Genomic DNA, 12,457 nt, shown 5'->3' with positions numbered 1-12,457 from the left:
AAAAAATTCATTTTATTACAATTCATGTACAAAAGGAAATATTATTTTAGGTAATTATAAAAACTGTCCATATTTACATTGTATCATACAATTCAAACAAGCAACAAACACTCAAAACTGAATTGAATAGAGGCGCATACATACTTTAGGTATAGGGAAAATTTTGTTCTCATCAAAAATGTATTCTGATTTTAAGGTGAGAAAACGATATTTTTTGGGTGGGGGTCCAATGAACATGGGTAGTGGGCGAGGAAAAGTTGGTCAAGATGATTGTTTACTCAATTTTTAAGAAATAAGTACATTCCTAAGGCATCGTGGGACAAACTCATTTTTTTGGTCTTTTAGTTGGAGAAAAGGCAACAAAAATAAATGACTCGTGTGAAATTGAAGAGTAAAAGGTTCCGGGAACTTTAGGTCGTCAATGTGTCTAAAGAGAAGGAGGTAAAGGGGCCGAAATTACTCCAGTTGGAAAAACATGAAATGATTTTTGTCGCCAGGTTTGGAAAAAACATCACTGCCCTCTTCAAAGATGGGCAAAGCGATGTCAAATCCAGAAATGAGAAGGAGCCGAGAATGTCATGTGGCCCCCTAGTGGCTGGGAGGCCGTTGCGCGGTGGTCCCATACAAGAATGCCCCCTGAGGGCGGTCGTACATGTCGCTCAGCGTCTGGAATTTTGGTCCCCAGCAGGACAGCCGTTCCTGCGGCCTCTCGCCTTGGTCGTCCTCCTCTTCCTCGTCGTTCCCCAGCGAGCTGAGGCTCCCTGCCGGAGTTCCGGATCCTTCCACCCGCCACCTGTGGAAGACGTCCTGCGGGAATGCATCGTCGTCCTGGTCCGCCTCCCACACGATGCGAGATACGTAGCTCTCGAAGTCCACGTGGGAGCGCGACGATGGAGGCGGGGCCGGGGGATGCGTGTGCAGGCGTGGCTGCGGGATGCTGAGGTAGGGTGCGCAGGAGGCAGCGGGGGGGTGCACCTCCTCTTGTGAGCCCGGAGACGACTTGATGAGCGGGGCTGTGGTGCAAGAAGACGACTGAGACAGGCTGGAACGCAGAGGACGCTTCAGCTCGGTCATGTCGTAGCCCTTCTGTAACGTGAGACACGTGTGCGTCAGTCCGGCAGCGGCATTCGGTCATGTGGTGAGGAAAAATCAATACAGTGATACCTTGGCTTACGAACTTAATTGGGTCCCAGACAGAGTGTGTAAGGCAAAAAGTGTGTATCCCAAAAATTAATTTCCCATAGGAAACCATTAAAATGAGAATAATCCGTTCCTTGGTCCCCATAAAACACAATTTTCTACTTTCTAATTTTCTAAGCCTTAAAACGACACAAAATATACCTTATTTTATGTATAATACATGTGCTATGGTATTATAATTAAAGAAATAAACTGTACTCCCTTGTAGGTGCTTTCTCTGTGATAATTTTATCGAGTTCCTCATCAATTCCTCTTTCATCTGGAACTGCTTTATGTAACAATGAGGGTACAGAAAGTGCTTAAGAATGAATGTCTCTCTGTGTCTTTGTGTTGTCATGTTATTTGTTATTTAGTTTTTTTTGTTCTTTTGACATCAAGACGGCGCCGCAAGAGTGGCTGCCTTTCCAGCAGCTCCTGTGTTTTGCTTTTCGACTTTCATTACTTTGCTGCTGTGAAATGTAAATTTCTCCACTGCGAGACTAATAAAGGCAAATCCAATCCAATCTAATTGTGTTCTGTTTAGCTGGGTTGATAGCTTTTTGCATCAAGCGTACAGATGGCTTGTGTGTGGGTTATTGGTGGAGCCTGATTATGGGAAGTTGAAACGAGTCCAAATTTCACTGTTTTCTATCCATTTTGTCACTCTCTCTCTGTCGTCTGCCTGTCTCTTTAATGATTAAACCACGCCCCCTCACTGCTGCGTTCTTGACCAATCACGTGGCTTTAACCGGAGGACCCGGAGAAAACCCATGCGGGAGAACATGCCGGAGCGGGACGTGAACCGGCAACCTCTGCACTGTGAAGCCAGCGTGCTAACCTCATTTCAAGCTCACATAACTCCAGACGCATATAATTTAGGAATTAACAATTTGTTTTCCGATGAAAGACGAGAGTCTAAGGTTTCGAATGCTGTATTGAATGTTTATGTAGTCCTAAAACTCAATACCTTGTGGGTCCTGGAATTCGAGTGACAATGACAAAAACCCTGGCACTGGAGTGGAAGCATTTTTTGCACACGTACGTCAGTGAATGAGTTACGGTTTCAAAGTAAAAGTAGTGTTTCAAAGCAGTATTACGGTATCACACTAGGGTTGGGGTTGCAAATTAGGAGTTCAAAGTTGGGTTAGGATTTCAAAATACAAGGTTTCAAGATAGAGTGTCAAATTTGAGTTGGCGTTTCAAATTGTGGTTTCATAGCAGGGTTTGGGTTTCAAACTCGATAGAATTCAAATTTAAAACCTGTGCAAGGGTTTCAAACTTGAGTTTTGAATTAGGGTTTAAAAATCAAAGGGGGGGGGGTCAAATTAGGGATCAAAACTAGGGTTAAGAATTCGAATTTGGTTTTCATTCTGGGGTTAGTGTTTCAAATTAGAGTTTCAAAAGACCGTTTGGGTTTCAAATTAGTTTGACAGTGGGACTAGGGCTTTAATTTAGGGTTTCAAACATAAGTCAAGGTTTCAAATCAAGGTTTAAATTGAGAAGCAGGGTTTCAAATTAGGTTTTAAAGTAGGTTTTGGGTTTCAAAGTAGTTTTGATTTTAAAATATGACTTGAAATTTAAATTAAGTTTTGAAACAGAGACTTTACAACTCGGGTTTCAAAGTGGCGGCACGGTGGACAACCGATGAGCATGTCTGACAGTTCAAATTGGCAAGGTTCGATTCCGGCTCAGTGTATACTAAAATAATGGGGAATATTACTGTTTTTCATGATATGATTCGTAATTCATATAATATTGAATGTTCCAAAATGAACAAATGTGGCACTTGCTTTGTTCCAGGAATTACGAGGAGCAAGCAAGAACCAAACATCCGGTAAAAGTTTTGGAGGGAAACCTGGAGACCTTTTTAGGGTTACTGGTGAAATTGGTTACCTGGTCTTGCTCGCCTCCGCCTTCCTCGTTGTAGTTGAGGATGTTTTCGCGGACGTCCTCCCAACTTTCATGCTCGGTTGGAATGTGGTAGACGCCGCGTTTACGGAACTTGTCGCGGCTGCCCTTCTGATTCCACACAGTCACCGCTACCAGCACGGCTATACGCACACACAAACACAACTCTTGACCGATCAATCTAACTGGCTAGCTAACAAGCTAATGGATCGCTAGTTAGCTAGTGATCTATTAGCTAGTGAGCTAGTGATATATTAGCCAGTGAGCTAGCGAACCTATTAGCTAGTGATCTATTAGCTAGTTAGCTAGCGATCTATTAGCCAGTGAGCTCGTGATCTATTAGCTAGTGAGCTAGCAATCTTTTAGCTAGTGAGCTAGTGATCTATTAGCCAGTTAGCTAGCGATCTATTAGCCAGTGAGCTGGCGATCTATTAGCTAGTTATCTAGCGATCTATTAGCTAGTTAGCTAGCAATCTATTAGCAAGTTAGCTAGTGATTTATTAGCCAGTGAGCGAGCGATCTATTAGCGAGTGAGCTAGTGATCTATTAGCCAGTGAGCTAGCGATCTATTAGCCCGTTAGTTAGCGTTCTATTAGCTAGTGAACTCGCGATCTCTTAGCTAGTGAGCTATCAATCTATTAGCCAGTTAGCTAGCAATCTATTAGCTAGTGAACTAGCGATCTATTAGCTAGTGAGCTAGTGATCTATTAGCTAGTGAGAGAGTGACCTATTAGCTAGTGAGATAGCGATCTATTAGCTAGTTATCTAGTGATCTATAAGCTAGTTAGCTAGCAATCTACTAGCTATTTAGCTATTGATTTATTAGCTAGTTAGTTAGCAATATATTAGCTAATTAGCTAGCTATCTATTAGGTAGTTAGTTAGCGATCTATTACCTAGTGAGCCAGGGATCTATTACCTAGTTAGCTCGTGATCTATTAGGCAGTGAGCTAGCGATCTATTAGCCAGTGAGCTAGCGATCTATTAGCTTGTTAGCTAGAGATCTGTTAGGTCGTTAGCTGGTTCCACAGCGCTCTTCTATCTCTCTAACATCTCTTCAAACAAATTATGATTTGTTAATTGCTTTCTTGATTGAATTTAACAAGTTTTACTTAAAAAAATTTGAAGAAGTGGTGCTATCATCCACTTTTTGGTTAGCTAATGACATAAAAAAAAATCAATTGACGACCTTCAAGTAATCCATTGATAATGCAACTGACCGAAAAAAACAAGCAGACACATGCTGATGGCCAAGATGGAGCTTGGGCTGAGGGCGGCCAACCGGTGGCCTCGGTACTGGCCCAGCTCGCAGCGTTGCCCGCGAAAACCCTCGTGGCAGCGGCACCGGAAGTTGTCAGCCGATAGCGGCTGGCACACGCCGCCGTTGCGGCACGAGGCGGCGACACACGGCGATGCTACGCAGCGCTGCGCGCCCGACTCATCTGTCAGCGTCACCTGGCCACCTGGACATCTGGGAAACCATGAGAAATGATGTTATCAAACTTTCGTACCTTGGGGGAATTGAAAATCGGAACTCTTTGCAGAGGATAAAGGATATATGCATGTTTTAAAGTGTATCTGTGTTGTTTGTGTTCAAATATCAGTTACCCAAAGGCTAATATTTCCAATTCCTGGATATGTTAGCATTACCATTAAGGCATGCGTATATTTGCACGTAATTTGCATCTGCGTGCGTGCATGCGTGTACCTGCACTGATGTTTCCTCCACAGGTCCACACAGCGCAGCGGGTCGGGGCAAGTTTGTGCGCGGCAGGCGTCGCTGAAACAACCCAACGTGACTCCGAGCCTCTCCAACACGCTCACCAGCTCGTCGCTGCTCTGTCCGTCCAGAGGTAGCGTTCGCCCATTCAAACGGACGTCCCGCATGCAACCTTGACATAAGACACGTACATACTTCATTTAATTCAATTCTCACAAAACATAGCATTCACACATGAAGAAACAAACAACAAATAAACCTTTTACATTTCATCTAACGGAAGTGTGTTAGCTCAATGTTGACACTGTAGACAGGCTAGCGCAAATTAGTATATATTTTCCAGTAATTATAATGATCAACCAATCCAGAAATGCATAGCTAAAGTAATTTAAATTTGACAGGCTAACAGAAATTAGCATCAAAGGGACAGAAATGATCCAATCCAGAATTGCATAGCTCACGAAAGTCTGCTAATTTTGTGCTAAATTAAAAATATCATTGACAGGCTAACATAAATCAGCATCTACGTGACAGTAATTAGAATGTTCAACTAAAGCAAAATATAACAGCTAAGCAACATTTTCTACCTTAATGCTAACATAACATGTGATCGCTAACACAAATTAGCATCAACGTTAAAGTAATTAGAGAACTTTGGGCTTCAACTAATCGCTACGGTAACGCATGGTGTTGCAACGTCCTGACTGACAGCGCAGTGGGTGGTCTGTAGTTCGATTCTGGGTTCCAGCCTTCCTGCGTCGCATTTGTATGTTCTCTCAGCGCCTGCGCGGGTTTTCCACGGGCACCCCGATTTCACCCCGCATTCCTCAAAACGTGTGGTCGGTGTAAATGTTTGCCGTTTGTCTTCATCTGCCCTGCGATTGGCTGGCGACCAGTTCAGGGTTAACAACGCCCACCACTTGAACACAGCTAGCATTCCCGCGACCATTGTGGGATTGGATAACTGTGAAAAGTCTGTTAGCTTGGTGCTAACATATAATGTGAAATGCCATAAACAGGCTAATCAGAATAGCATAGGTGTTAGATATTATAAACTTCACACACAGTACACAGCTCATAAAAACAAAACAATGGTCAAAACATTTTGTAGAGTAAAGGTTTGTAAGGCGAGTAAAAGAAGCTATTTTGATAAAACGGCAAACTCCTTCACTAAATTACCATGGTGGGGTGAGGTTCAATTTGGAATCGTTCATACAACAGACTTCTTAGGCAACATAGGCTTCGTAATGCTGATGAGGTGATACCAGAGAAAATGGGGCAATCAGGCCAGTCGTAGACGTCATACTCAGGCAGGACAATCGAAGTAATCAGTCAGGACAATAGAAGTAATCAATGTAGCCGCAGGGAGTAGTCCTCTGCTACCCCCAACCTGATAGCAGGGACCAATCATAGCAGAGTCTGGCACCGCCACATCTGGACAGTAGAGATATATATAGGGCCGAAACTACCATCAAAAAGACTAGTTCGCTGACGAAGCCTCTTGGATAAGAAGCGAAACGTCCGACACCTTCAAAGAAGTACAGATGACGGCTGAAGAAACCTTTTCATCGATGGACCACTCCTGTACGACTGAGAGCTTACACAGACGTGGGTCAAAATGTTGCGCCTCATCTCACCCTTAAAGCCACTGTCCTCTCGTCCGCGAGGTCCCCTCCCCACAGTGACGCTAGCCGGGTCCACCACCAGTTCCCGCCGGTTCCCCAAGCGCGCCTGGACCTCCCGCGAGCCGCCGCCCCGCTCCAGCCGCAGGACAAACAGGTTGTCGTGACGACTGAGTCCCACGAGCACCCACTGGCCCACGTCCACCCGCTGGCCAGAGAGCCGCAAGGCGTGGGGTCCGTCGCCCAGGTCAGCCCGGACTGACAAATGACCCTCTGCGATCTAAGTTCAGATGGATGACATCATTGTCAGAGTTTCAGTTCCTCCATTTATTTATGATTTTTCATTTTAAAACACACTTCCTAAGATGCCGGTACCTCCAACACAATGTACTCGTCGGCTTCCCGGGACGTGACGGAAAGCAAAGTGCCCCTGGCGGCACGGGTGCGCAGGAGCAGTTGGATGTTGGAGCGCCGGTTGGTGCTGCCCCCAGCTCGAAGATGGAATCTCAACATGCTGTTGGAGTCCAAAGAGAACTCTGGAAGCACTGAAGGGACAAACAAAAACAAGCACAAGGACCCTTGAAAATGCAAATCAGAATGGGAATCGAACCCGGTGCCTCTGCATTGTGAGGCCGACGGGCTAACCACTGTTCAAACACGCAGGATAAACACACACAATGTAACATAAACACAAAATATACACACAATGGAAATGACGCACAAAAAAAACCACAAAAACATACAAAAAATAGCTAGCAGTTGCGCGCGCACACGCACACAAACACACACACTCACAAACATGAATAAAAAGTGTATCCAAGTGAAATGAAAATACACACAAAAATCATTTTTGATGCATTTGTGAGGACCTATAATAATAATAATAATAATAATAATAATAATAATAATAATAATAGGGCGGCCCGGTAGTTCAGTGGCTAGCACACCGGCTTCACAGTGCAGAGGTCGCCGGTTCGCGTCCTGGTCCGGCCTCCCTGTGTGGAGTTTGCATGTTCTCCCCGGACCCCCGTGGGTTTTCTCTGGGTCCTCCGGTTTCCTCCTACACTCCAAAAACATGCATGGCAGGCAGATTGACAACTCCAAATTGTCCCTAGGTGTGAGTGTGAGAGTGACTGTTGTACGTCTTTGTGTGCCCTGCGATTGGCTGGCAACCAATTCAGGGTGTCCCCCGCCTCGTGCCCGAAGACAGCTGAGATAGGCTCCAGCAACCCCCGCGACCCTAATGAGGAATAAGCGGTACGGAAAATGGATGGATGGATGGATGGATAATAATAATAATAATAATAATAATAATAATAATAATAATAATACATTGAATTTATAAGCGCCTTTCAAAACTCTCAAGGACACTTTACAGTCACAGGACATGTTTTTCTGCGGGTGAGCAGCTTTGAGAGATGCAAATATAGACCCTCTAGAAGCCTTTAGAAAGAAAAACTAGTGAGGACCAACCAAAAAGTCCTCACTTGTCAAAATGTCCTCACTATGTACGGTATAAAATCATAGTGGTCCTCACAGAAATAGCCATTAAAAACTAATTACACACGCACACGCACACACACACACACACACACACACACACACACACACACACACACACACACACACACACACACACACACACGCACGCACGCACGCACGCCCACCACGCACGCACGCACGCACGACCACACTCAAACATGAGTAAAAAGTGTGTGTATCCAAGTGAGATGAAAATACACAAAAAAATCCTTTTTGATGCATTTGTGAGGATCTCGCTGAAAATAATAATAATGTTAATAATACATTGAATTTATAAGCGCCTTTCAAAACTCTCTAGGACACTTTACAGTCAGACAGTTTTTCTGCGGGTGAGCACTGAGCAGCTTTGAGAGATACATATAGAGACCATCTAGAAGACTTCCGAAAGAAAAACTTGTGAGGACCGATCAAAAAATCCTCACTTGTCAAAAATGTCCTCACTACGTGTGGCATAAAATCATAGTGGTCCTCACAAAACTAGCCATACAAACTCACACACAAAACACACACACACGTACCGGTGTCACACTTGTGTCCGGTATGTCCCGGGTGACACTCGCAGCTGAAGGATCCCCAGTCGGCCAGGCAGGAGGCGCGGGCTCCGCAGGAGGGCCCGGCCGCTGTTAAACAAACACCGTCAGTCCCGGTGCACCCTGGGCTGCTGTCCACACTCTCGCCGGGTTGCGCCAGGTCGTACACCTGAGTGACACCCACACACACAAACACACGCAGACACACGCACACACACACACACACACACACACACACACACACACACACACACACACACACACACACACACACACACACACACACACACACACACACACACACACACACACATAGTATGAAAATTCCATATTGTCTGTAGTTGCGTTGACTTCTGCTGCGTGGGCCCACCTGAGTGTCCACCAGCAGGTTGCGGATGCAACCGCTGAAACTTGCGTATGGCAGCCCAGGAAATGTCTGCTTCACGCCACCCAGCTGCAGCGGCTGATACACATTAAGGTGACTAAACGGGAGGACAAAGAGGAAGACGGGGATCAAGGACCAGATAAATGGGGGGGGGGGGGGGGGGGGGGGGGGCGTCTTGTGGACGTCACCTCTCATTTCCTGGCGTTTCACCGCTGACTCTGCAGCCGGACTCATCCACCTCCCAAGAGTCTACACTGCCGACTCCCTCCGGTTCGTTCACCGGAGCCCCCGAGCACTGATCCAGGACCAGCTGCACAACCTGAAAGACATGCATTGATGACTCTGGTCAGTTGCCAGTCACTAGTTAGTATTCCTATTTTTTGGGAGTACATGTATTTATAATTTTATTTATCTTTCTCTTTTGAAATGGATATGCGAGCTCTCGACATCTGACTTTGTCTAAACAAAGTAGACTTAAAGGACAACCGACGTCTCCGGACAAGTTGTGTCCATAATTTGTAAAATGGCTTCAAATGACTTCTACTGGGCGTATTTTACAAAGATTCCACCGCATATAGCTATATTTTATGTTTTAAGACTTGCGCTGAACATTCAGGAAGTCTTCTTTTTGAGTTGGTGACGAGTCCGTACGTGATGTCACTAAAGGACCGCCAATGACCGTAAAAAAGACGCATTCTACCCGCCCATCCATCACGTCAATGTATTTTGCTGTACTGTTTTTTTGAAACCCTTGTGTTACATCCAAAAGCCGCCAGCAGAGGGAGTCCAAGCTCCATGGAAGGAATGTATCAGCCTGTGGAAACGGGCTGATTCATTCCTCACATTCCTTTTGGGTGAGACATTCCCCCCCGCCCGTTTGCCTCAAAATGGCCCAAATAAATTCTTTAATCGATTGAAAACATGTATGCTTTCCTCTTCAGAACTATTTGAATCATATTCATAACTAGATGTGTAACAAGAAAACATATTATCAGAATCTGAAGTCATTGTTTTGATTCACTAGCAATTTTTGCATTTGAATAAAAATATCATACTGCGTGTTTCGGGTATTTTAGATGCTGTAAAACGTTTTTCTGATGTCAGTTAAAAAACAAAAAAGTGACGTGTAAACTTCTTTACTTTTGTAATTAAGTATATGTTGGAATTTGTATTTTATTTTATGTTATTTTTTTCATTGGAGCATATTTCAAAATTCTTTGTCACTTGAAAAATGTATTTATGTTTCAGATTCTTATTTTTTTGCATTTATACAGAGGTACATTTTAGTGTCTGTACTTTTCAAAATTGTTTATTATTTGGTTATATTCAATAGGAAAGATTTTTATTTTTCCATTCAAGTGCATTTCAAAGTTGGTTCTTTTTTCATTAAGTATAATTCAGTGCTAGTGTGCTGAATTATTTGTCGTTTGGTTTTTGCTGTTGTTTTGGCTTCAAGATGGAGGCACACGAGTATAATGTACAGTATAAATATATTATTTTTTTTAGTTTTGTATGTGAGTGCTTTCAAAAATTCTGATTTTTAATCACATTTTTTGAGTACTTTTGTACTTTGTTCTTGTGTGTATATATATCAGAGAGTGTATTTTTTTGTATTCTTTTTTTAAAATAAGTTCTACTCTTACCAGAATCTATCTGTCAACGTGAATAGAATTACTTTTAACACCTCTGCGTGTTATTTATTCTTATCGACATTGCAGAGTGAGCAAGTTGCCGGTTCCAACCTTGCCATCGTTGATGACGTCGAGTCGATGCCAGCGGCGGTCTGCCACGTTGGATTTGGGCGGAAGCTGAAGGGTGAGGGTTCCAGAGCCGTGGTTCACGTTCAAGACCGGGACACCGTTCTTTAACTCTGGGTAGAAGCAACCATTTTATGATTCCACATTGTCATTATACTGATGAACGGTAGGGGGCAGCCATAAACTATGCATCACGGAAAGTGCTTTCGACAATAGTTGTGGAATGTGCTGCAGCAGTACTGTACCAATTTTGCTTACATTATTTTATTAAGTGGTTACATTTGTTATTATTAATTGTATTTATGCATTAATTATTTATTTTAGTGACAAATTAAGATTGAATGACTCTGTCTTTTGTCTTCAATCAGAAAATCAGAAAACCTTTATTCGTCCCACAATGGGGAAATTTGCTTGTATCACATTATTTGTTTTGAAGTTTTTGTTGTTGTTTTGACTTCAAGATGGCGCCGCTAGAGTGGCTGTCATTACAACAGGTCCTGTATTTCTTTTTTCAACTTCTTCCTTTACTTAACTCTTACTTTGATCACTTTGTTGCTGTGATATGTAAGACTAATAAAGGCTAATGCTAATCCGAAATTCCAAATTTTAATAAGTAACATGCTTAAAAAATATCATGGTAAACAGCATAGTGTGTAAAAACGAGCAGCGCTTTCAAGACACTACTTATTCCACGTTATGTCACATGATGTTCAATGACATTCTTTCAAATAAAATCTAATCATAAAAAAGAGCCAGTTAGTTATTTGTAATTAATTTTCAAAAATGTAAAAAAAAAAAAAAATTTTTTTCCACATGCGACGACACACAATGCTTTACAACAGGGGTGTCAAAGTCATTTTTTGCCGCGGGCCACATTGTAGTTCCTGTTTCCTCTCTGGGGCCATTATGAATTTGGAGAAGCCATTAGAAGGTTTCATCCACTCCTCATATTATATATAGAGCACAAAGCAAATTGATAAATGACCAGTTTTCAAATTTGAAGTAATACATTATGACTGTTATTGTGGTTTATATATGACAATTAGATTTTTTTGTTGGTACTTTAGCAAGCATCGTGGAATTTCACAAGTTAGATTTGCTTTCGCGGGCCAAACAAAATGGTGTGGCAGGCGGATTTGGCCCCCGGGCCTTCACTTTGACAACTGTGCTTTACAGTATAGAAACAAAAATGGACTAAATTGATTTAGATTTTATTTCTAAGCAACATTTGTTTTTAAGTTGATTCAATTTGATTTCATGTTGTTATTTTGTAGCATTGCACATAGAATTTTGATATATTTGGTGAATGAAGTGCTGCAAATACTTTTCAGCTGCACTGTAAAGTGATGACGCTTGTGTGTTTAACTGCTGTTGTAGCTGATGAATCCCATTAACAAACAGCACAAAAGTGGTCGGTCAATTCTTCCGTGCTGCTTTCAACATCCTCATGTCCGCCGTCGCTATCGAACGCGTTTAACGACTAAAGCACTCCAGTGATCAATGAAGCGGCCATATTTGATTTCCCCCCCGTGGCCGGGAAACGGCGACAAGCCCGCGGGCGAGATAATTATGTAAGTTTAATGGCGGAAGATTATGCAAGACGTGTCTGGGAAAAGGCCAGGGGCGGCAGTGGGGCGGGTTAATCCTATAACGCCACATCAGGACCACAGAGAGGTGACATTAACATCCCATGATGCTCTTTGTCTGCTGACACGCTGCATTGATCCCATTCCATTGTTGCAGGGAACAAGAGGATCAGCATGTTTGGTAAGTAGAAATCCAAGGGTTTAGAAACTACAGGCAGGTCGTCCCTAT

General features: G+C 43.2%; 1 protein-coding gene across 1 annotated transcript in view; it reads right to left on the bottom strand.

Annotated features, from left to right (window-relative positions):
* Positions 1-12,457, bottom strand: part of LOC148896330 (neural-cadherin) — a 104,303-nt gene continuing 91,846 nt past the window's right edge. The window contains exons 25-34 of the mRNA XM_088998919.1: positions 10,628-10,755; positions 9,074-9,204; positions 8,871-8,982; positions 8,489-8,669; positions 6,804-6,973; positions 6,444-6,708; positions 4,795-4,978; positions 4,307-4,557; positions 3,073-3,230; positions 1-1,086 (exon numbers count right to left, since the gene is read on the bottom strand). Of these exons, the coding sequence (XP_088855045.1) occupies positions 589-1,086; positions 3,073-3,230; positions 4,307-4,557; positions 4,795-4,978; positions 6,444-6,708; positions 6,804-6,973; positions 8,489-8,669; positions 8,871-8,982; positions 9,074-9,204; positions 10,628-10,755 (2,078 nt within the window). The 3' untranslated portion in view covers positions 1-588. The remainder of the gene's footprint in view (positions 1,087-3,072; positions 3,231-4,306; positions 4,558-4,794; positions 4,979-6,443; positions 6,709-6,803; positions 6,974-8,488; positions 8,670-8,870; positions 8,983-9,073; positions 9,205-10,627; positions 10,756-12,457) is intronic.

This window comes from Hippocampus bargibanti, linkage group LG06 (assembly GCF_051943395.1).
Source record: "Hippocampus bargibanti isolate YZ-2025 linkage group LG06, ASM5194339v1, whole genome shotgun sequence".
NCBI classification, from domain to species: Eukaryota; Metazoa; Chordata; class Actinopteri; order Syngnathiformes; family Syngnathidae; genus Hippocampus; species Hippocampus bargibanti.
Note: the sequence above shows the minus strand (reverse complement) of the source record. Positions and strands in the feature narration are given on the sequence as shown.